The sequence below is a fragment of the Meriones unguiculatus genome (genome assembly GCF_030254825.1).
Source record: "Meriones unguiculatus strain TT.TT164.6M chromosome 13 unlocalized genomic scaffold, Bangor_MerUng_6.1 Chr13_unordered_Scaffold_40, whole genome shotgun sequence".
In the NCBI taxonomy this organism is placed as follows: Eukaryota; Metazoa; Chordata; class Mammalia; order Rodentia; family Muridae; genus Meriones; species Meriones unguiculatus.
The window spans coordinates 1,110,364-1,132,999 of NW_026843649.1; the positions used below are offsets into that span (position 1 = coordinate 1,110,364).

Here is a 22,636-nt window from a genome sequence, read left to right on the forward strand (position 1 = left end):
TCTCATAAAGCTCTCTTCCTTTTGCATCATGTAGTCTCCTGGTGGTTTCTAAGGATCTTGTGATGCTGGCATAACACACACAGTCCTTCTTAGATAAAAGGTTTTATTGTTATGATTAAGAAATTTTATTTTTAGAAAACTGCCTCGCCTTCCTGTGTGTGACGTTGTGAGATCTGCTGGAAGTGGATTCAGAACAGTGGTAGGTGTTGGGAATTGAGCCTAGTACCATCCGGAGCAGCAGGCACCTCCAGCAGTTTGTTATGTAATTTAAAAAAAAAAAAAGCATTAATCACTGTCAAACAAAATCCCTACAACTGATCTGATACTGGGATTTTGGGGTGAAGAAAACTCAAGAGACCCTCCTGTCACTGCCTGCAGGAATGCTAGGATGACAGGCGTGTGCTGCCATACCCAGCCTTTATATATTTGGAAGAGATTTATTTCCTGTGTCTGACTCCTAATGACGTAATCAAATGTGCAGAGACCCAAGGATCCCTTCTCCAGCTCCCAGGCACTGGACATTTTATACTGTAGCAGCAGCTTCCAAGACATGGGGCGGGGCGATGACGTCACAAAGCAACTGTCCAATCGTGACCCAACGACAGAATGGCATGGCAGGGAGATTTGCAGGCACTTGGAGCAGGGGAATGGCTACGAAGGCTCTGAAAACTAGTAGCAGCAGCGTGAAGAGTCCCCCGTGCCTACTTCCTCCGTAAGGGAAGGTGAGGGACGCCGGCACGATTTGGTGGGAACAGCATGTCGGGCATTCTGGGATTTGTAGGCGTCCCCCGGCCCTGGTACATGCTGCTTAACGGGAGAGACACATAGATGGGACTGCAAACAATCCCAGAAGGCATTGCGCCGCCCAGACGCCATTTTGGTAGTTTTCAGATAAAATCCCAGAAGTCCTTGCCTTGACGCCATGTTTGTAGTTTTCAGGCAGGTGGGTCTCTTCCGCAAAGCATCGTGTTACTGTTGTTACTTCCCTGACCAGCGAGCGCTCGCTCAGAAGTGGGGAAAAAGGATGAAGGTCCGTCTGTGACTAGGTTTGTGTTTACATCCCTGTGGCGGGGGACAGGGAGATGGCGGGGCGGCCTCGGAGCGTCTGCACCCGGAAGTCTCAGCAGGGCAGATCCAGAAGCGAAGCCCAAAGGGAGGGACTTCCGCTAGAGGCGCGCCGCTACCCAGACCTGTTGTCCCCTGTCAGCAGTCTTATCCCAAGCAGTAATGAACTCCTAGTCCTGCTCACACGAGGGGGCGGGGAGGGGAAGAACCTTGGGGCTCGCCGCCTCCCGCACCTGTCCATCGCCCGCCGTCCGTCCTGGAGTCCCCGAGCGGCTCCTGCGTGGGGCAAGGGGGATGGCGGGAAGAGAAGAAGCCCAGTCCTTCTCTCCCACCAGGCCTGTGTGCTTCCTGGGGGAGATGGGTGCATGCCGCCCTGGGTGAGGTTGTGCCCGACCTTGTATATGTTGTCCTGGCGCCCTCTGCTGGCCTGCGTGTGCATGAGCAGGGAGGACCCTATAAACGATGTTTTGGGGGTTGAGTAGGTAAGGTTCACTGGGCTTAGTTGTTAGGGTGCTGGGGACTCAGTACAGAAGGATCTGGGGCAAAGAGAAAAAGGAAGCGGTGGAGAAGAAAGAAGAGGAAGGAAGGAAAGAGAGAACAAAGGAAGAAAGAAATCTGGTTTTTACAGAAAAAAGTCAGCTAATTGAAACTTGGGTACTATTTGGCGTTGGTTTGCTGAATTTAAGCCAACATACACAGGTAAATGTGCAGGTATTCTGTAGTGATAAAAGTAATTGACATTTTTCCACATGGTAAATAAATTATTTTCAGCCAGAACGGAGGTGTAGAACGTGGCAAACCAACACATTTTATTTAGAGTCCGTATCAAATAGGAATGACTTGGTGAACTTTTTCAGAGGAAGCTTCTCATATTCAAACACAAGAGCTATCCCTGGCTGAATGAACTTTCTCTAGTCACCTACACCCTCCTAGTACCCAGGAGATTCTTACTTCCATAAATTCTGGATTGACAGGTTTGATTGCTCACCTCCTGCTTTGTTATGTGAAAATCATGACCCATACCCAATTTCTATAGAGATTAAGCCAGAAGAAAATGATGTGGTGACTGTTTCTGAGCTATTCCATATGGAATGCAGTATATTCAGTGGCCCATGCCCTCCATTAAACGCTTTTGAGCAAAATTGAAATGGAATCTAAAGACAGAAATCCTGACTGGCTTCTACCATGCCAGGTAAGCCTCACTCATAAGCAAGGGAAGCATCAAGATCTTATATTATTGGTAAGTAATTCACTGTCATCAAGCCAGTAAAACATTTTCATCTTATCATTGAAAGTACAAATTAAAATGGAAAAAAAATTTTGTCAAAATGTATGTGTATATATCTGTATCTTACATGATTTGGGGACTGAAAGCACTCATTTGAAGACATTAAATTTGAATGTCTTTCAACGAATATTTTCCTAGTGTGAGATGAGATTCTGTAATATATATGTGTAAATACTATAAAAATATAGCAAGTTCAATAACGAAAATTTTTATGATTTCATGGAATATGTCCAATGACATAAGACTAGGGCATCATATCCAAAGCAACCATTTCATCTAAAATACAATCTATATTCATGACAAGAGACCATAAGAAGATCTTTTTGTGGACAATAAATAACTTGTATTAGAGTAGGCAGTAACTGAAACATAATTGCTTTCACAGATCATTTAATATTAATACAGTATGATGAAGGTGAAACCAAAACTGTGCTCCCATTATTAGATTTTAAAATACAGACAGTGCTCATGAGCTGAGCCGGATCTCAACATGTTAGTGATAAGTGTAATGTGTGGGTTCTAAACCAACAAGATATAAACTAGGACTCATTTACACTTATGACCCTTGGAGATCACCTTCAAATAGGGTATCATGAAGAAGATTGTTGAGCAAGTCAATTAAACTTTTCAGTCAGTCAACGTTAGGCAAATAAAAGATGAAATGTGAATGTTTGTATACTATATAATTTAGTATTATAGGAATCAGTAATGTTTGACATTGATATTGACATAGTCTGTAGTCATGGCTTCCAGTCATAAAATAGGTAAGTATGTCTCTTGTACAGATAACTAAGTACCTATATAGAAGTTCTTTATAACACAAGTTATTAATTAGTTAACACAATATCAGGTTGTGTTATTTTTAAAAGTTGATTTTTTTGTAATCAAGATAATACTGGTGTCTTTACAAAAATATAGAAGTTTTTCTTCTTTTTCCCTTTTGTGGAATACTTTGAGGAGTATTGCAGTGAGTTATTTGAGACTCTTGTAGAATTCATGGTGAATCAGTATACCTAGGCTTGCTTTCCTTGTTCTTTTAATTAAGAGATTTTTAAATTATCATTTCTATCTTGGTTGTTATGTGTCTGTTTTAATAATTTACTTCTTCTTGATTTAATGTTGTTAGATTTTATACATCTAGAAGTCTACCCATTTATTATTATTTTTTTTTTACATTTAAATGCTTAGTTGAATGAAGACTTTTAAAATATGAACCTATCATTCTCTGCTTTCCTTAGTACATATTGTAGTATCTTTTAGACCAGGATTGATACAGTTGACATGGTCTTAAAAGAGAACAGACAGGCATTTCCAAAAGCAGGATTTTTCTCTCAGACAAAACACTGATATGCTATTCTTTTGCGGGGGGAAGTGGAGATTCTGTGCTGTAGTACCAGGGGCTGGAGGTCTTAAGTAGCTTGATGGGGAGGACATACTGTGGGGGTTCAGTGTATAAATTTCTGGCCTTAGTCCTGCCTTCTGTAGGTGTGTGGGTTTATTTCTGAGTATTTGATTCAATTCCATTGACACTCCAAGTCTGTTTCTCTGCCAGTACTTTGTATGCTGTTATTATTACTATTGCTCTATAGTATAGCTTTAGATCATGGATGGAAATAACTTCAGAAGTTCTTTATTATACTGGGTTTGTTTTTTTTAATATGATGTTGAGAATTGTTCTTTCAAGGTCTGTAAGGAATAGTGTTGGTATTTTGATGGGAATTGCATTAATCTCTTGATTTCTTTTGGTAGGATGACCATTTTTGCTGTTATTCTTACTGATCCATAAGCATGGAAAATCTTTTAATTTTCTGATATCTTCTTCAATTTCTTTCTTCAGAGGCTTGAAGGGTTTTTGTTTGTTTGTTTGTTTGTTTTTCATACAGATCTTTCCTTTGCTTGGTAAGAGTTGAACTGATGTACTTTATGTTATTTGTGACTATTGGAAGGTTGTTGTTTCCCCAATTTCTTTCTCAGCTCACTTGTCTTTTGTATACAGGAAGACTTCAGATTTTTTTTTTGAGTTAATTTTATATCCAGCGATTTTGCTGAAGGTGTTTGTCAGCTATAGGAGTTCTCTGGTATAATTTTTAGGGCCACTCATGTATACTATCATATCATCTGTGAATATTGATACTTTGACTTCTTCCTTTCTAATTTGTATCCCTTTGATCTCCTTTATTTGTCTTACTGCTCTATGGACAGGGAGGATGATATCTTTAATGTGTTCTAGGATTCGGTTTGCAAGTATTTTATTGAGTATTTTTGCATCGATGCTCATAAGAAAGATAGGTCTGAAGTTCTCTTTTTTGATTGGGTCTTTGTGGGGTTTTGGTATCAAGGTGACTGTGGCTTCCTCGAATGAGTTTGGTTGCTTCTGTATCTATTTTGTGGAATAGTTTGAAAAGAATTGGAGTTAGGTCTTCTTTGAAGGTCTGGTAGAATTCTGTGCTGAAACCATCTGGCCCTGGGCTTTTTTTTTTTTGGCATGAGACTTGTGATGACTGATTCTAGTTCCTTGGGAGATATAGGACTATTCAATTTATTTACCCAATCTAGATTTAATTTTGGTAGATGGAATCTCTCAAGAAAATTGTCCATTTCATTTAGATTTTCAAATTGTGTGGCATATAGACTTTTCTAGTGAGACCTAATGATTGTTTGGATTTCCTCAGTGTCTGTTGTTATGTCCCACTTTTCATTTCTGATTTTGCTGATTTGGATAATTTCTTTCTCCCCTTTACTTATATTGGCTAAGGATTTGTCTAGCTTGTTGATTTTCTCCAAGAACCAGCTCTTAGTCTTCTAGATTCTTTGAATTGTTTTCTTTGTTTCTAATTTATTCATCTCAGCTCTGAGTTTCATTATTTCTAGTTGTCTACTCCTCTTGGGTGTGCCTCTTCCTTTTTTTCCTAGGGCTTTTAGGTGTGTCATTAAATTGCTTGTATGAGATGAACTACTCTCTGGAGGCACTTAGTGCTATGAACTTTCCTTTTAGCAGTGCTTTCATTGTGTCCCACAAGTTTGGGTAAGTTGTGCCGTCATTTCCATTGAATTTTAGGAAGTCTCTAATTTCTTTTTCCATTTCTTCCCTGACAAAGCTGTCATTGAGTAGAGAGTTGCTTAGTTTCCATGTGTATGTAGGCTTTTTGTTATTTCTGTTGTTGTTGAAGTCTAGTTTTAATCCATGTTGGTCTGATAGGATACAAGGGATTATTTCGATCTTCTTGTATATTTTGAGGCTTCCTTTGTGCCTGATTATATGGTCAATTTTTGAGAAGGTTCCATGAAGTGCTGAAAATAAGGTATACTCTTTTGTGTTTGGGCAAAAAGTTCTGTAGACATCTATTAGGTCCATTTTATTTAGGACCTCTGTAATTGTTATTTCCTTATTTTGCTTCTGTCTAGATGATCTGTCCCTTGGTAAGAGTGTAGTGTTGAAGTCTCCTACTATTAAGTTGTTGGGATCGATGTGTGATTTAAGCTTTAATCATGTATCATTTATCATCAAATTCAGCTTCTGAATTTGGGGCCTAGATGTTCAGGATTATGATGTCCTTCTGGTATATTTTTTCTTTGATGAGAATGAATTGCCCTTCCTCATCTTCTTTCATTAATTTAGGTTGAAAGTCTATTTTTATCAAGAGTATTGGCCTGTGGGTTGTGTGTGTGTGTGTGTGTGTGTGCATGTGTGTGTGATTTTAATTAGTTTGCTTATGACAGGAATGCTGGATTTCTAGAAAGAGTTTTGAAGTGCTTCTTCTGTTTCTTTTCCTTTTTTTCTTTTCTTGATAGTTTAGGAAGGATTATTATAGCTCCTTTTTGAATGTCTGGTAGAATTCTGGTGTGACTTCATCTTAAGCAGACACACTCAAGTGGAGTAAATGATTAGAAATAATCAAATTCAGAGGTGAAATCTCATTCTATTAAGCCACAGTCACCTTGACACCTAAAGTCCCAAAAGACCCAACAAAAAAAGACAACTTCAGACCTACCTCTCTTATGAACATTGATGCAACATTACTCAATAAAATACTTGCCAACTGAATCCAAGAAAACATCAAAGATATCCACCATGACCAAGTGGGCTTCATCCCTGCATGCAGGGGAGGTTCAGTATATGGAAATCTATCAGTATAATCCACCACATAAACAAACTGAAGGAGAAAAAGCACATGATCTTCTTAGATCCTGAAAACGCATTTGATAAAATCCAACACCCTTTCTTGTTTAAAGTCTTGGACAAATGAGAGGTACAAGGCACATACCTAAACATAGTAAAGACAATATACAGCAAGTCTTTAGCCAACATCAAACTAAATGGAGAGAAACTTAAATCAATCCCAGTAAACCTCAGGGAAAAGGCATGGCTGCTCACTCTCTCAGTATCTCTTCAACATAGTACTTGAAGTCCTCACTAGAGCAGTAAGATAACTAAAGCAGATCAAGAGGATACAAATCAGAAAGGAAGAAGTCAAAGTATCGTTATTTGAAGATGATATAATATACATAAGTAACTGCACAAATTGAACTAGAAAAAGCCTTCAGCTGCTAAACACCTTCAACAAAGTGGCTGGATACAAAATTAACTGAAAAAAATCAGTAGCCCTTATGTGTACAAAAGACAAAAGGGCTGAGAAAGAAATTAGGGAAACTACACCCTTCACATTAGCCAGTAATAAGTACCTTGGTGTGACTCTAACCAAGCATGTGAAACACCTGTTTGAAAAAAATGTCAAGGCTCTGAAAAATGAAATTGAAGAAGGTATCAGAAGAAGGAACGATCTCCCATGCTCATGGACTAGTAGGATTAACATAGTGAAAATGGCCATCCTGCCAAAAGCAATCAATGGATTTAATGCAGTTCCCATCAAAATACCAACACAATTCTTTATAGATCTTGAAAGAACAATTCTTTACTTCACATGGAACAACAAAAATCCCCAGAACTAAAACTATCTTGTACAACAACAGATCGTGTGGAGGCATCTCCATTCCTGATCTCAAGCAATACTATAAAGCAACCGCATAATACTGACATATAAACAGAATGGTGGGTCAATGGAACTGAATAGAAGATGTAGAAATAAACCCATACACCTATGGATACTTGTTTTTTGACAAAGAAGCCAAAACCATACAATGGAAAAAGCCTGCATCTTCAACAAATGGTGCTGGTCTAACTGGATGTCTGCTTGTAGGAAAAAATGCAAAAAGATCCATATTCATCACCTTACACAAAACTAAAGTCCAAAGTGGATCAAAGATCTCAACATAAAACCAGACATAGTAAACCTGTTAAAAGAAATATTGGTGAGGAGCCTTGAACTCATTGGCATAGGAGAATACTTCCTGAACTGAACACCAATAGCTCAGGCTCTGAGATCAAAAATTAATAAATGGGGTCTCATGAAACTGAAAAGTTTCTGTAAACAAAGGACTCTGTCATCAAAATGAAACGACAGCCTACAGATTGAGAAAGTATAGCCCTATAGCTGACAGAGGGCTAATCCAGAATATATAAAGAACTCAAGAAGTTAAACAGCAATAAAACAAGTAGTCCAATTAAAAATGTGGTATAGAGCTAAATAGAGAATTCTCAGTGGAGGAATATTGAATTGCAGAGAAACAGTTAAAGCAATGTTCAGCATCCTTAATCATTAGGGAAATGCTGATCAAAACAACCCTGAGATTTCATCTTACAGCCATCAAAATGGCTAAAGCTCAAGTGACAACACATGCTGGAGGAGATGTCCAGAAAGGGGAACCCTCCTCCATTTCTGGTAGGAATATAAACTTGTACAGCCACTTTGGAAATCAATCTGGCACTTTCTCAGAGAAATAGGAATATTGTTTCCTCAGGATCCAGCTATAGCACTCCTAGCTAGGCATATATCCAAAACATGCTCAAGTATACAACAGGGGCATTTGCTCAACTCTGTTCATAGCAGCTTTATTTGTAATAGCCAGATCTGGAAACAATCCAGATGTCCCTCAAATGAAGAATGGATACAGAAATTGTGGTACATTTACACAATGGTATACTGCTTAGATATTAAAAACAGGAAAATCATAAAAATTGCAGGCAAATGGTGGGAACTAGAAATGCTCATCTTGACTGAGGTATCCCAGAAGTTGAAACAAACACATGGTATATACTCATAAATGGATTTTTAGACATATGTAGGACAAACATTCTAAAATATGTTCACCTCTAGAAGGTAAACAAGGAGGACCCTGGTTACATGATCAGTCCTCACTCAGAATGACAAATGGGACAGATATTGGAAGTGGGAGATACCAGGCAATAGGACAGGAACTGACCACTGAGGGCCTCTGAAGACTGTACCCCACAGGGTATCAAAGTAGATGCTGACATTCATAGCCAAACTTTAGGCAGAGTGCAGGTAATCTTATGAAAGAAGGGGAGATGAGAGGACCTGGAGGGGACAACATCTCCACAAGGAGAACAATAGATCCAAGAAATCTAGGCATAGGGGTGCCAGAGCCCACCAGGAGAGTTGAATGGTTCTTGAGTCGGGAGTGAGGATTGAAATTAATGAAAAAACAAACAAACAAACAAACAAACAAAAAACCCCAAATACACAGCATACAGGAAACTTTTTTAAAGAGGCTCCGGACTGCAGCAGCCGCAGTCACAAGTAGCAAACAGATGTAGCAGCAGCAGCAAGCCACACGCCTTAGCCACAACAGCCTGATTTTTTTTGTAGAGAGCTTTTAAGCCACAGTAAAAACAGCTCAGAACAATGGGTTAAATTTCCACAAGGAGCTGGAGCAAGAGGTATGATCTTCACAAGCTATCTCACCTATCACAAACAAAAGGTGATGGACTTGCAAATTCTTCCTTGACTTCAGTGAAGTCCTGGTAAAAGCAGTCTTTCCACTGAGATATAAATATCAAAGCAGCTGCCAGAGCCACGGCTCCCAACTTAAAGGTCTTTTCTGAGACTGCTACTCCAATCAAGAACCATGCATGGAGATAACATAGAATCTTTAATAGCTCTACACAGTTGTAGCCCATGGCAGCTCCAAGTGGGTTCTGTAGAAAGGGGAACAGTGACTGCCTCTGACATGAACTCAGTGACTGGCTCTTTGATCACCTTCCCCTGATGGGGCTCCAGCCTTACCAGGCCACAAAGGAAGACAATGCAGCTAGTCCTGATGAGACCTGATAGGCTAGGTTCAGGTGGATGGGGAGGAATACCTTCCATATCAGTCATCTTGTGGTGGGGCATGGTAGGACATGAGGGAGGTAGGATTGGGAGGCAATAATGGAGTGAGATACAGTGGGGATACAAAGTGAATAAACTAATTTATTTAAAAATAATAAAAATAGACTCAAAAGTCTAATAAAATTTCTCTGAAGAGAATACAGACATACATCAAAACTATTATCCACTATGAATGACTTGCTTATCCCTGATATGGCACAACATAAGTCAATAAATATAAAAACTACATAAATGATGTATAAACAGAAATCACATGAACATCTCAATAGCTTAAACAAAAACCAAAAAACGTCTTTAAAAAAATCCAACGTGCCTTTATCATATAAGTTTCAAAAGTTGTAAGGCCAGAAGCAATACCTCTCAACACAATAAAATCTATAGATGAGAAACCTGCATCCACAATCATCCCTAATAGAGAAAAGGTTTAGGCAAGTATACTCAGGTCAGAAGTTTGTCATCTATGTTCACCACCCTCACTTTTTTCAATATTTTGCTCAAAGTGCTTGTTTAAGCAATAAAGAAAGATAAATAAAGGAATATAAATAGGGAAAGTAGAATTCAAACTATCACTCTTTGCAGATGATGTAATAATATGCATTGCAGTTCCCCAAAATTCTATCACAAAAAAATTATGAAATGATTAACAATATAACTATGTGACAGGATACAGAATTAACTTGCAGAAATCTATTTACTTTTGTATATACCAACATCAAACATTCAAAGGAGATCTTGAACACACTCCCATTCAGAAATGTCTGAAAGAAAATAAAGTATCTAGTAATAAACAGATGAAAGAAAAAAACACACCCACAATGAGAACTTCAAACACCTGAAGAAATCAAGAAAGACACTGGAAAATGAAGAGACATCCCATGTTCCTGGATTGATGATGGTAAAATTTTGAAAATGACTGTTCTACCAAAAGCTATTCACAAATTCAATGCAAATGCAATGAAAAGCATAATATCATTCTTCACGAACAGAAAAAAAAAAAAATTCTGCCCAGTTTCTTCATCCATTTCTGTTGTCTATTCTATTTTCTATTCTGAGTGAGACTGGCACCCTCCTGTGGACCCTTGTTATTTCGCTTCTTTGGGTCTGTGGATTGTAGTATGATTATCCTGTACTGTAGGTTTAATATCCGCTCATAAGTGAGTACATAGTATGTGTTTCTATCTATGTCTGTGTTACCTCACTCAGGATGATTTTTTTTCTAGTTTGATCCTTTTGCCTGCAGTTTCCATATTTCTTATTTTTAATAACTGATTAGTATCCCATTGTGTAAATGTACCAGAAATGCTTTTATACATTCTTCTAGATTTGAGGGACATCTAGGTTGTTTCCAGTTTCTAGCTTTTATGAATAAAACAGCTATGAACATAGTAGAACAAATGTCCTTGTCCTATAATGGAACATCTTTTGAATATGTTCCCTCGAGTGGTATAGCTGGGTTTTGAGGCAGAACTATTCCCAGTTTTCTGAGAATGCACCAGATTGATTTCCAGAGAAGTTGTACAAGTCTGCATTCCCATCAGCATGGGAGGAATATTCCCTTTTCTCCACATCCTCACCAGCATGTGTTGTCACTTGAGTTTTTTATCTTAGCCATTTGAGTGGTATAAGATGGAATCTTAGAGTCATTTTGATTTCCATTTGTCTGATGGCTAAGGACTTTGATGATTTTCTTTAGTGCTTCTCATCCATTCAAGATTCCTCTGTTGTGAATTCTCAGTTTAAATCTGAACCCCATTTTTAAAATTGGTTTAGTTGATTTGTTGGTGTTTAATTTCTTAAGTTCTTTGTATATTTTGGATTTTACCGCTCTGTCTGATGTAGGGTTGGTGTTAGTATTTTCCCAATCTGTTGGCTGCCATTTTGATCTATTGATAATGTCCTTTGACTTACAGAAGCTTTTCCATTTCCTGAGATCCCACTTATTAGTTGTTGATCTCTGAGCCTGTGCTGTTGTTTTTTTATTGTGTCCTATGTTAAGGAGTTCCAGACTTTTCTTCACCTTGTCTTATCTAAATATATCTCTGGTTTTATGTCAAGGTCTTTGATCCACTTGGACTTGAGTTTCTGCATAGTGATACAAAGGGGTCTATTTGCATTTTTCTACAGGCAGACACCTAGTTAGACCACAACCATTTGTTGAAGATGCTGTCATTTTTCCATTGTATGGTTTTATCTTTGTTGAAAGTAAAGTTCCAGTAGGAGCGTGGGTTTATTTCTGTGTCCTTATTCCTGACCTTATTTGTAGAGGATCGGTCTGCTCTCAAGGGTGTTTTATTTTTCCATATGAAGTGCTTGCTCTTTCAAGGTCTGTAAAGAACTATGTTGGAATGTTGGTGGGAAAAGGATTGAATCTGTAGTTTGCATTTGTTAGGAATGCTGTTTTACTATGTTAAGCCTACATATCCATGATTTTGGGAGATCTTTCCATCTTCTGATATCTTCTTCAGTTTTTTTTTCTGTAAAGTCATGAAATTCTAGTCATAGAGGTCTTTCACTTCTTGGTTAGAGTTACAACAAAATATTTTATATTGTTTGTGGCTACTGCACAGGGTGTTATTTACCAAATTTCATTCTCAGCCCATTTTTCATTTGTATACAGAAGGGCTAATGAACTTTTTGGTAAACTGTGTTCCCAGCTATTTTGTGAAAAGTATATATCAATTGTAGGAATGCTCTGGTATAATTTCTTGGGTCACTTATGTATACTAGTATATCATCTGCAAATAGTGATAATTTGACTTCTTCCTTTCCAATGTGTATCTTCTTGATCACCTTCAGTTTTTTTTATTGTTCTAGCTAGGACTTAAGTAGTATATTGAAGAGATGTGGGGAGGATAGGCATCCCATCCTTGTCATGTACCTCATATGAGTGGAATTTAAGTTTCTCTCCAAGTAATTTGATGCTGGCTCTCAGCTTGCTTTTTACTGCCTTTATTATGTTAAGTATGTGCCTGATTCCTTGTATGCTTGATTTCTCCAAGTCTTTTAACATGAAGGGGTGTTGGATTTTGTGAAAGGCTTTATCTCGTCTAATGAGGTGATCATGTGATTTTGTTCTTTCACTTTGTTTATATGGTGGATTACATTGATGGATTTTCATATGTTGAACCATCCTGGTATCCCTGAGATAAAACCTATGCGTTCATTGTGTTTATCTTTCATGTATTTTTGGATTTGGTTTTCGACTGTTTTATTGAGTGTATTTATATCTATGTTCATAAGTGAGAATGGTCTGAAATTCTCTTTCTTTGTTGAGACTTTGGTTTGTGTATCAGGGTGACAGCCATCAGAATGAGTTTGGCAATGTTTCTTCTGTTTGTATTTTTGGAATAGTTTGATAAGTATTGGTATTTACTCTTGTTTGAAAATCGGGTATGATTCTGTGCTAAAGCCATCTGACCCAGGACGTGTGTGTGTGTGTGTGTGTGTGTGTGTGTGTGTGTGTTTGGCAGAATTTTTAATGACTGCTTCCATTTTCTAAGGTGTTATTGGCTTTGTTGTTTCATTTTATTAATTTTATTGTTTTTGTTTTTGAAGAAAAAGTTTCTGTTGTCTTGTGTGTCCTGTAAGTAGGTATGTGAATCACATGGGCCTCAGACTTAGAGATCCACCTGAATCTGGATCATGGATTGTATGTGGGCCCACATGCCTGTCTTTGTAGTGTTGTTTTGTTTTCTTTTTATATTATTGGCTAATAGACCTGAAATTTGTTCATATCAAACCCGTTGTTTACTTGATCTTTACTCACATCTTGAATTTTGAAATTTTTCAGAGCACATTTCTCTTTTGGCAACTTCAGGCTCATTAACCAATGCTGTTACATTATGGCCACACCCATAAAATTCCAGGAGCCTCCCTTGACCCAGAAACTCACCCAGATTTCTATTTTTTCTCCTTGTTACCTTCCTCCCTCTACTCTCCCCATACCTGATGCCCATCCGCATTACCCTACCCACTCCCTCTCCCACTCTGTACCTTCCCTCTATTTAATTCAGATACATATCTCATTTTCTCTTCAGAGTGAGTTTACTACATCCTGCCTTTACTCTCCTTGACTCTCTGGGTGTGTGGATTGTTCCCTGGTTATCCTGTAATGTATGGTTAATTTCTACTTATAAGTAAGTAGGTACCATGTGGGTCTTTCTGGGTCACAGTTATCTCACTCAGAAAGATCTTTCCTAGTTCCACCCATTCTCTTGCTGATTGCATGAAGTCTTTTTTATTAATAGCTAATTGGTATTCCATTGTGCAACTGTATCACATTCTCTTTATTCATTCTTCAGTGGAAGGAAGTCTAGGCTGTTTCCAGTTTGTGTTTATTACAAATGAATATGCTGTGAACATAGTTAAGCAAGTGTTCTTCTGGTGTAGTAGAGCATCTTTTGGGTATATTACCCTAAGTGGTATAGCTATTAAGGTATGTAGGAATTGACATTTGTCTATTCTAAATTTTTTGAGACATATCTAAATGGATTTCCAAAGAGGTTGTTCAAGTTTTCATTCTCACCATCACTGGAGGTGTGTTCTCTTTACTCCACATTCCTCACCACCGTGTGCTGTCACTTGAGTTTCGTGATCTGAGCTATTCTGACAAGTGTAAGATTGAAATGAAGAATCCTTCAATTTACATTTCCTTGATGACTAAAGACACTGAACAGTTCTTTAAGTACCTCTCATCCATTAGCACTTCCTCTGCTTAGAGTTCTCTGTTTAACTCTGTATGGCATTATTTATTTGGGTTATTTGGTTTGTTTGTGTCTAATTTGTTCAATTCTTTAATTTGAATATTATCCTTTAGTCAGATGTAGGGTTCGTAAAGGTCCTCTCCAAGTCTGTGTGCTGCCATTTGTACTATTGATAGAGTTGTTTAACTTCCAGATACTTTTCACTTTTATGCATCCCTTTTATTAATTGTTAATCTTAGTGTCTGAGCTGTTGGTGTACTATTCACAGAGGTGTCTCCTGTACCAATGAGTTCAAGGCTATTCCCCACTCTCTCTTCTATTGTGTTTAGTATATCCAGTTTTATGTTACAGTCTTTGATCCAATTGGACTTGAGGTTTGTGCAGGGTGGTAAATATGGCTGTATTTGCATGTGTCTACATGCAGACATCAAGTTAGAGAAACACCAATTGCTGAAGATGCTTTCTATTTTTCCTTTGTATCTTTTTGACTTTGTCAAATATCAAATTCCTGTAGGAATGTGTGTTTATTTCTCGGTCTTTAATCTGGTTCCATTATCAATCTGCCAGTTTCTATGCCAATACCATGAAGTTTTAATTACCATTGCTCTGTAGTATAGCTTGAAATTATGGCTGCTGGTACCACCAGAAATTCTTTTACAGTATAGAAATATTTTATCTATATTGCATTTTCTTTCCTATGAAGTTAATGGTTGCTCTTTCAAAGTCTATGAATAATTGTGTTGGAATTTTGATTGGAATTGCTTTGAACCTATCAATTGCATTTGGTAAGATGGCCATTTTTTACAATGCTAATTGTATGATCCTTGAGTTTGGGAGATCTTTCCGTCTTCTGGTATCTTCTTCAGTTTCTTCCTTCAGGGACTTGAATTTCTAGTCATACAGATCTTTCACTTGCTTGGTTAGAATTATACCAAAACTATTTTATATTGTTTGTGACTATTATTCAGGGTGTTGTTTCCCTAAATTCATCCTAAGCCTATTTACTGTCTGTATACAGAAGGGTTATTGATGTTTTTAGTAAATTTTGTTCTGCGCCACTTTGTGGAAAGTGTTTGTCATTGTAGGAGTTCTTTTTTAGAATTTTTAGATTCGCTTATGTATTCTACTATATCATCTTCGTATAGTGATTCTTTGGCATCTTCCTTTCCAATTTGTCTCCTTGAACATGTTCCGTTGTCTTATTGCTCTAGCCTGGAATTTGGTGGAATTGCTTCAATTTTTTTAAAATTTAATTTGATGTAGTTTATAGGCTTGCACTCCATTGCCTTTATTATATTTAGGTTTGAACCTTTTGTGCATGATCTCTACATTCTTTTAAGATGAATGGCTGTTAGATTTTTTGTCAAAGGCCTTTTCAGCATCTGATGAGATGACCATGTGATTTTTTTCTATCAGATTATTTATAAGGTGAATTAAATTGATGGATTTACATATATTGAACCATCCCTGCATCACTGAGATGGAGGCTACCTCCTCTTGGTGGGCAATATTAATGATGTGTTTTTGGATTCAGTTTCTGAGTATTATATTGAGTATTTTTAGATCGCTTTCATAAATGAGATTTTCTGAAATTCTTTTTTTCTGTTGTGTCTTTATTTTATTTAGTTATAGGGTGATTGTGATCCTATAGAATGATTTTGGCAATGTTCCTTCTTTTTCTGTATTTTGTGGAATAGTTTAAGGAGTATTTGTATTAGCTTTTCTTTGAAAGCCTGTTAGAATTCTGTGCAAAAACCTGCTGGCTCAGAGCTTTTTATTTTATTTTGGAGACTTAATGACTGCTTCTTTTTCCTTAGTGTATGTAGGTCATGTTTATTTTTTTGTTTTGTGGTGTTTGTTTGTTCTTTTTGTTTTTGAAGTTATTTTCTTTTTGTAGTCCTGATTGTCCTGTAAGTAGGTATGTAGATCAGGCAGGGTTCAACTTAGAGATCCACTTTAAAGTGTCTCTAGAGTGCTGGGATTAGTTGTGGGCCCACATGCCTGGCCTTTTTGTTTCTTTGTTATATTATTATGTGATAGGCCTGGAATGTGCATATTGTATATGTCAAACATATGCTCTTCATTAGGATATTAATACTGTTTGAACCTCTGAATCATATGATTGCTTGTTTTAAAATTTTTTGAATGAATATGACTATTTTTCCTGTTTATGTGAATAAATATCTCATGTGTGCCTGGTCCTCACAAGATTCAGAACTCTTGAACTTAGAATAATAGATAGGTGTGAGCCCCTATGTGTTGGGTCAAGGTAAGCCTTTAAGAGGCCCATACGGAATGGCAAGTAAAGCTTCAGGAACTCCTGTTTCTCCTTGAAAGGTTCTGATCCAATGCACACTGTTGCTTTACTAGTGACTCCTAGCACACTAGTGAAGTCTCAAAGGGATCCAAGGCTAGTGCGGTGCTGCTTCCCCTTTCCATATAGGTATATGGAAATATATACCACAAAACTAAGTTGTGGTGTGGCAACTCTCACATTCCTTACAGTTGCACCAACCTGATTGATTGTTACTAGTATTTGAGGCTAGTATGGGATGGTCTGATTGGGCTTTCAGTCATTTAAAGGCTGTAACGCTGTAACAAAGTTTGATCTGCACCTTTGAATGTTGTCTCTGGAGTTTGATTATCAGGTTTCTGTGTGGACCCTGTCACCCCTAACCCACCTACCCCATGGTACCTGATCGCCATCTGTGTAAGTACTGGCAATCAGGCCCAAATATCTGCAAGACCAACAAGATCTCTTCACAGCTGAGCCATCTCTCATGTCCTATGTTGCCTATTTCATTTATTTATTCATTCATTTTTTATTTCTAATAATTTAATTTAAATTTGTGTGCATTGATGTGAGGATATCAGATTGATTGAATTGGAGTTACAGATAACTATGAGCTGTCATGTGGGTGCTGGGAATTGAACCCCTGTCCTCTGGAAGAACAGACAGTGTTCTTAACCACTGAACCATACCTCCAGCCCCCATGTTGCCTATTTATGATCAACATTTACATTCCTAATATTTGCATCTCTCCTTTTGTAATTGTTCAAGTTTTCATTTCATTTTAGCAAGATCGTATTAATGTTACAATTTAAGTGAGGCACTTCAGGTTTCTAGACATGTATACAGTACTGGATAGAATATATAACTCTTTGTAGAAACTTGAGAATGATCTTTCAGTTCTTTCCATGTTTTTAGTTTGATTGATTTTTTTGCAGATTATTCAGGTTCTTATTATGTACTCCTGACTGTCCTGGAACTTATTGCAGAGAGCAGGCTAGCATCCAGCTCTATGAGGTACACCATCCTCTGTCTCCTGAGTGATTTTGGAATTAAAGACATCAGAAAATACACCCAGTTTGCCCATTGTTATTATAGTCAGGAATCTTTTATACTATTTCTCTCATGTGGGCTCAGTACTATAGATATGTTTACTCTCTCTGTCTCTTTGTCTGTTAATTGGCATTTCTCTTGCAAATCTATATCCTAATTAAAGGATGTAAAAATTAGAAAGGTAACTCACTATTCAGTTTCCTCCTAAAAGGAGTTGGTTATTACATTAGAACTTGTGTATGAGAAATAAATAAAAGAAACACCAGAATTCTTTGAAAATATTGTAAATGAAGGATACATTTTCAGTATTCTAAGTATCATGCTTTCTGATGTACATGTGCATGAATATTTTAGAGTGCATTGACCTACAATGATGTGCATGTGAACTTCACTCGAGAAGAGTGGGCTTTGCTGGATCCTTCCCAGAGGAGTCTATACAAAGAGGTAATGCTGGAGACCTACAGGAACCTCACTGCTATAGGTAGGACAGTGAATTTTCTTTACTTTTTGAAATATGGGAGACTCTTTATTCATTTTTTATCCACTTCTGTAATTTTTCTTGAGGATGAAGAAGGATGAGGTGAATGGTTCTTTGAGCATACATCATGACCTAAATTTTGCCTTATTTCCAATTAAAAATTATACATTTTCTTTTCCTGTATTTTAGGATACAATTTGGAATATCATAATATTGAAGAGAATTGTCAAAGTTCTAGAAAACATGCAAGGTAATTTTCATATGTAAGCGGGTATGAAAGTGATTCTGAAAAAAAATTGATTAGTCATTAGCGCTATGAGGTAGAACTGCAATTTGTTTAGTCTCCTACAACTCAGATATTGCCAAAGGTATTCACAGTAAATAGTTAATGAAAGTATGTCCAAAACATTATACTGATCAATAGAGTCCATAGTAAAGCTGGGGTTAATTATTTACTTGTAGTAATGTTGCTAAGTTTTGTGAGAAGGTCAGTTTTTTTAGAGTAAAGAATGTTGTTGTGGAAAAACCATAATCCCTATAGCACATGTCTCTGATGAAAAAAAAAATCAAATCTGTGAATGCAACGTGAAACCATGTCATTTATTTTTTTTCTTTTAACAGTTATATCATATATCACAATGAATACAAATCATGTTACTATAGGTATATTGAAAGAAACAATGGACCACCCAGAACAACTAAAATAAATAGTAGTCCCCATTTTGAATAGATGTTTAAAAGGTACCTGTTATGCTTTATATGGGCTATTCAGAGATGCAAGCAATACAACTAATGACACAGAGGCTTTGTAATATTTTAAAGTTTAGTCAATTTAACTGGTCAGATTCTGAACCCTCTTTTTCTCTAACACAAATAAACCTTAACACAGTGTCCCACTTTTTGGCCAGCTCTACCTCTTTGTTCCTGTTCATGTCCATTTGATGACCTCACTGTCCTGCTGGTGAATCGCCTGATTTTTTTCTTCTTCCCAGCAACCCTCTCTCACTCAGAAGTTCTGCCCTCCATTTTTGCCCTACTATCAGTTGTCAGCTTTTATTTCCAATAGATAAGTAAGGAATGACAAATGTTTACAAAATATAGGACAGGTGATAATGGGCCATAAAGAGAACAATACTACAATCTTGTCAGCACTTAGTTCTCTGCTGGCTCAGCAATCAGCATTTACTTATACTGACACACTTTCACAAAATATACACCAACATCAATTAACAGGTTCCTTAACTTCATTAGTAATTCTCACAAAAATCACACTGCAGAAAATATAAGTTTTAGGAATATATAAATGTTTCTGTTTGTCACAGTTATCTTCGCAAATTTAGGATGGCACACAGTATAGGGACATTTATTCATCCAGTCACTGTGTTAAAGCTCTGAGGTCTTGGATTTTTCTACAAATACATGGAAAACCATCTTATAGAAGAAAGTATAGTGTAAGTGTGAGCCAGGTAACAAATGTTTTTACCATCACATGTATTTTCAAATATGCAAACCCTAGAGAGAAGGAGAACACTATGAATGTAAAAATAATGATGAAAATTTAAGATTTAATTCCTCTTTACATTTTACACCAAATTGTAAAACTAAGTGACATGGACAAAAAGATTCATTAGTGTAATGAATGTGGTAAAGCTTTCATATGTGTCATTCATCTTTGCAGGTTTGAAAATAGTCATAGTGGAGAGAAAGCTTCTGAAGATACTCGATATGACGAAGTCTTTACACGTCACATTAGTCCCCACACATATAAAAGTATGCATATTGGTGAGGATCGCTATGAATGTAACCAAAATGGTAATGCCTTTGCACATAACAGTCACCTCCTAACACATAAAAGGACACATATTGGAGAGAAACCTTATGAATGTAACCAACGTGGTAAAGCCTGTGCACGTAACAGTAATCTAATACACGAAAAAAATCACAATGGAGAGAAACCTTATGAATGTAACGAATGTGGAAAAGCCTTTGCACGTAAAAGTACTCTCATAGTACATGAAAGAACTCACTCTGGAGAGAAACCTTATGAATGTAACCAATGTGGTAAAGCCTTTGCATGTAACAGTAGTCTCCAAATACATAAAAGAACTCACACTGGAGAGAAACCATATGAATGTAACAAATGTGGTAAAGCCTTTGCACGTAACAGTACTCTCCTAGTACATGAAAGAACTCACACTGGAGAGAAACCATATGAATGTAACCAATGTGGTAAAGCCTTTGCACATAACTGTCATCTGGTAGTACATAAAAGAACTCACACTGGAGAGAAACCTTATGAATGTAACCAATGCAGTAAAGCCTTTGCACGGAGCAGTCATCTGGTAGTACATAAAAGGACTCACCCTGAAGAGAAGCCTTATGAATGTATCCAATGTGGTAAGGCCTTTAAACATAACAGTAATCTCCTGATACATAAAAGAACTCACACTGGACAGAAACCTTATGAATGTAACCAATGCGGTAAGGCCTTTGCACGGAACAGTCATCTGGTAGCACATAAAAGAACTCACACTGGAGACAAACCTTATGAATGTAACCAATGTGGTAAAGCCTTTAAACATAACAGCAGTCTCCTGCTACATAAAAGAACTCACACTGGACAGAAACCTTATGAATGTAACCAATGTGGTAAAGCCTTTGCACGGAACAGTCATCTGGTAGTACATAAAAGAACTCACACTGGAGAGAAACCTTATGAATGCAACCAATGTGCTAAAGCCTTTGCATGTTACAGTGCTCTCCTAAAACATAAAAAAACTCACACCTGAGAGAAACCTTATGAATATAACGAAAGTTGCAAAGACTTTGCACGTAACAGTAATTTCCTAATACAGAAAAGAACTCCCACTGGATATAAACCTTATGAATGTAACCAATGTGGTAAAGTCTTTGCACAGAATAGTCATCTGGAAGTACCTAAAAGAACTTACATTGGAGAGAAATCTTATGAATGTACCTCATATGATAAAGTGTATGCATTTCAGAGTAGTCTCTGAAAACCTAAAAGAACACAACTTGAAGAAAAAAACATTATGAATGTAATCTGTTTGGCATCATCTTTGTACAACACAGTCATCTCCTAATACATAAAAATGCATGTTGCAGAAAATTCTTATGAAAATAACCAATGTCATAAAAGCTTTTCATGTAAGAGTCATCTTGAACAAGAACACTTACTGGAGTGAAACCCTATGACTGTAATCAATGTGTTAAAGCCTTTGCATGTCATAATAATCTCCATGTACATAGAAGAATACACACTGGAGGAAAACTATGAATGTAACTAATGTGATAAAGCTTCTTGACGTAATAATATCATATGACAGAAAGAACATATACTGGAGAGAAACCTTATGAATGTAACCAATGTTCTAAAAGTTGCTCTTCACACTCATCTTCAAAGTCATGAAAGAATTCATATTGGACTGAAAGACTATGAGTGCATTTAGCATGGTGAAGCTCTTCCACATTTGTATAGTCATCATCATTAAAGAATTCATACTGGAGAGACATTAATGAATGTTTTAAAATGTGAGGGCTTTGCATATATCTATATTTTTCATCATTATAAAGGTTTCATAATGGAGAGGAATTCCAAGAAAAAAACATTTTTAAGAGGTGCAGCTGAGAGGCACTGTGGTTATGTGGACTAGATATGCAAAATATTTCAAGTGTTTCACATCTTTCTTCTTCACATGTTCTCTTTACAAAATAATTAGAACCCTGTGTCTCTCCACACCCCTGCCCTGTGGATCTTCTGTACTTTCTCCTGCCTTCTTTGATTTCTTTTGTTTTCAACCCATTAAGAATTTATTGTAATGGAGACTTAAAAAATGAAATAAAATGAATTTTCAAATCTTTTTTCAATCTGCTATTTTATCTATAAACTCTACTGTGTACCTTCCTTGTGAAAAGAACCCAGTAATGTGCCATCAGGCCTGGCTCAGATTTTTTGTTTTATTATTATTATTATTATTATTATTATTATTATTATTATGGTTTTTTTGAGACAGGGTTTCTCTATGTAGCCCTGGCTATTCAGGCCTTTCTTCTACAGACATCCACCTGCCTCTGCCTCCCAAGTGCTGCGATTAAGGGTGTGTGCCACCATACTTGTCAGGACTCTCTTATAGCCTGGTTGAAGTCATATTTTGTGACTTAGGACATGTCCAGATAAGTGAGTGTGAAGAGCTGGCCAGGGGAGCCTAGAAGAACTGTCATCAGAGACTAGAGAAACTTCCTCCAGGAAATGATGGGAATAGATGTAGATTCCCACAAACAAATGCAAGGTACAAGTGTGGAGTTCTTGAGGAAGGGAAGAATCAAAGGAACCAGGGGTATCAGAGATACCATGAGAACACTGACCACAAAATCAGCTGTCTATGACTCATCCGTGTTAGCACAGATGAGGCCTGGAGGACTCTTCGGGAAGACTTTTTGCACGTGTAGGGAGGGATTAAAGGAGTGTCAGTGGGAGGTGTCAAGAAA

General features: G+C 37.2%; 2 protein-coding genes across 9 annotated transcripts in view; both read left to right on the forward strand.

Moving 5' to 3' along the window:
* LOC110540592 (vomeronasal type-2 receptor 116-like) overlaps positions 1 to 22,636 on the forward strand; it is a 317,214-nt gene that overhangs the window by 101,526 nt on the left and 193,052 nt on the right.
* Positions 935 to 22,010, forward strand: LOC132651100 (zinc finger protein 431-like). Of its 8 annotated transcripts, none has more exons than XM_060376393.1 (5): positions 935 to 1,046; positions 2,040 to 2,305; positions 18,004 to 18,130; positions 18,317 to 18,377; positions 19,806 to 22,010. In XM_060376393.1, the coding sequence occupies exons 2-5, from the start codon at positions 2,213 to 2,215 to the stop codon at positions 20,914 to 20,916; spliced, it is 1,392 nt and encodes a 463-aa protein (XP_060232376.1). In that variant the 5' UTR covers positions 935 to 1,046; positions 2,040 to 2,212; the 3' UTR covers positions 20,917 to 22,010. The 8 variants fall into 8 exon arrangements, with proteins under 8 accessions (XP_060232376.1, XP_060232380.1, XP_060232377.1 ...); XM_060376397.1 differs by having other exon boundaries at positions 2,040 to 2,257; XM_060376394.1 differs by having other exon boundaries at positions 2,102 to 2,305.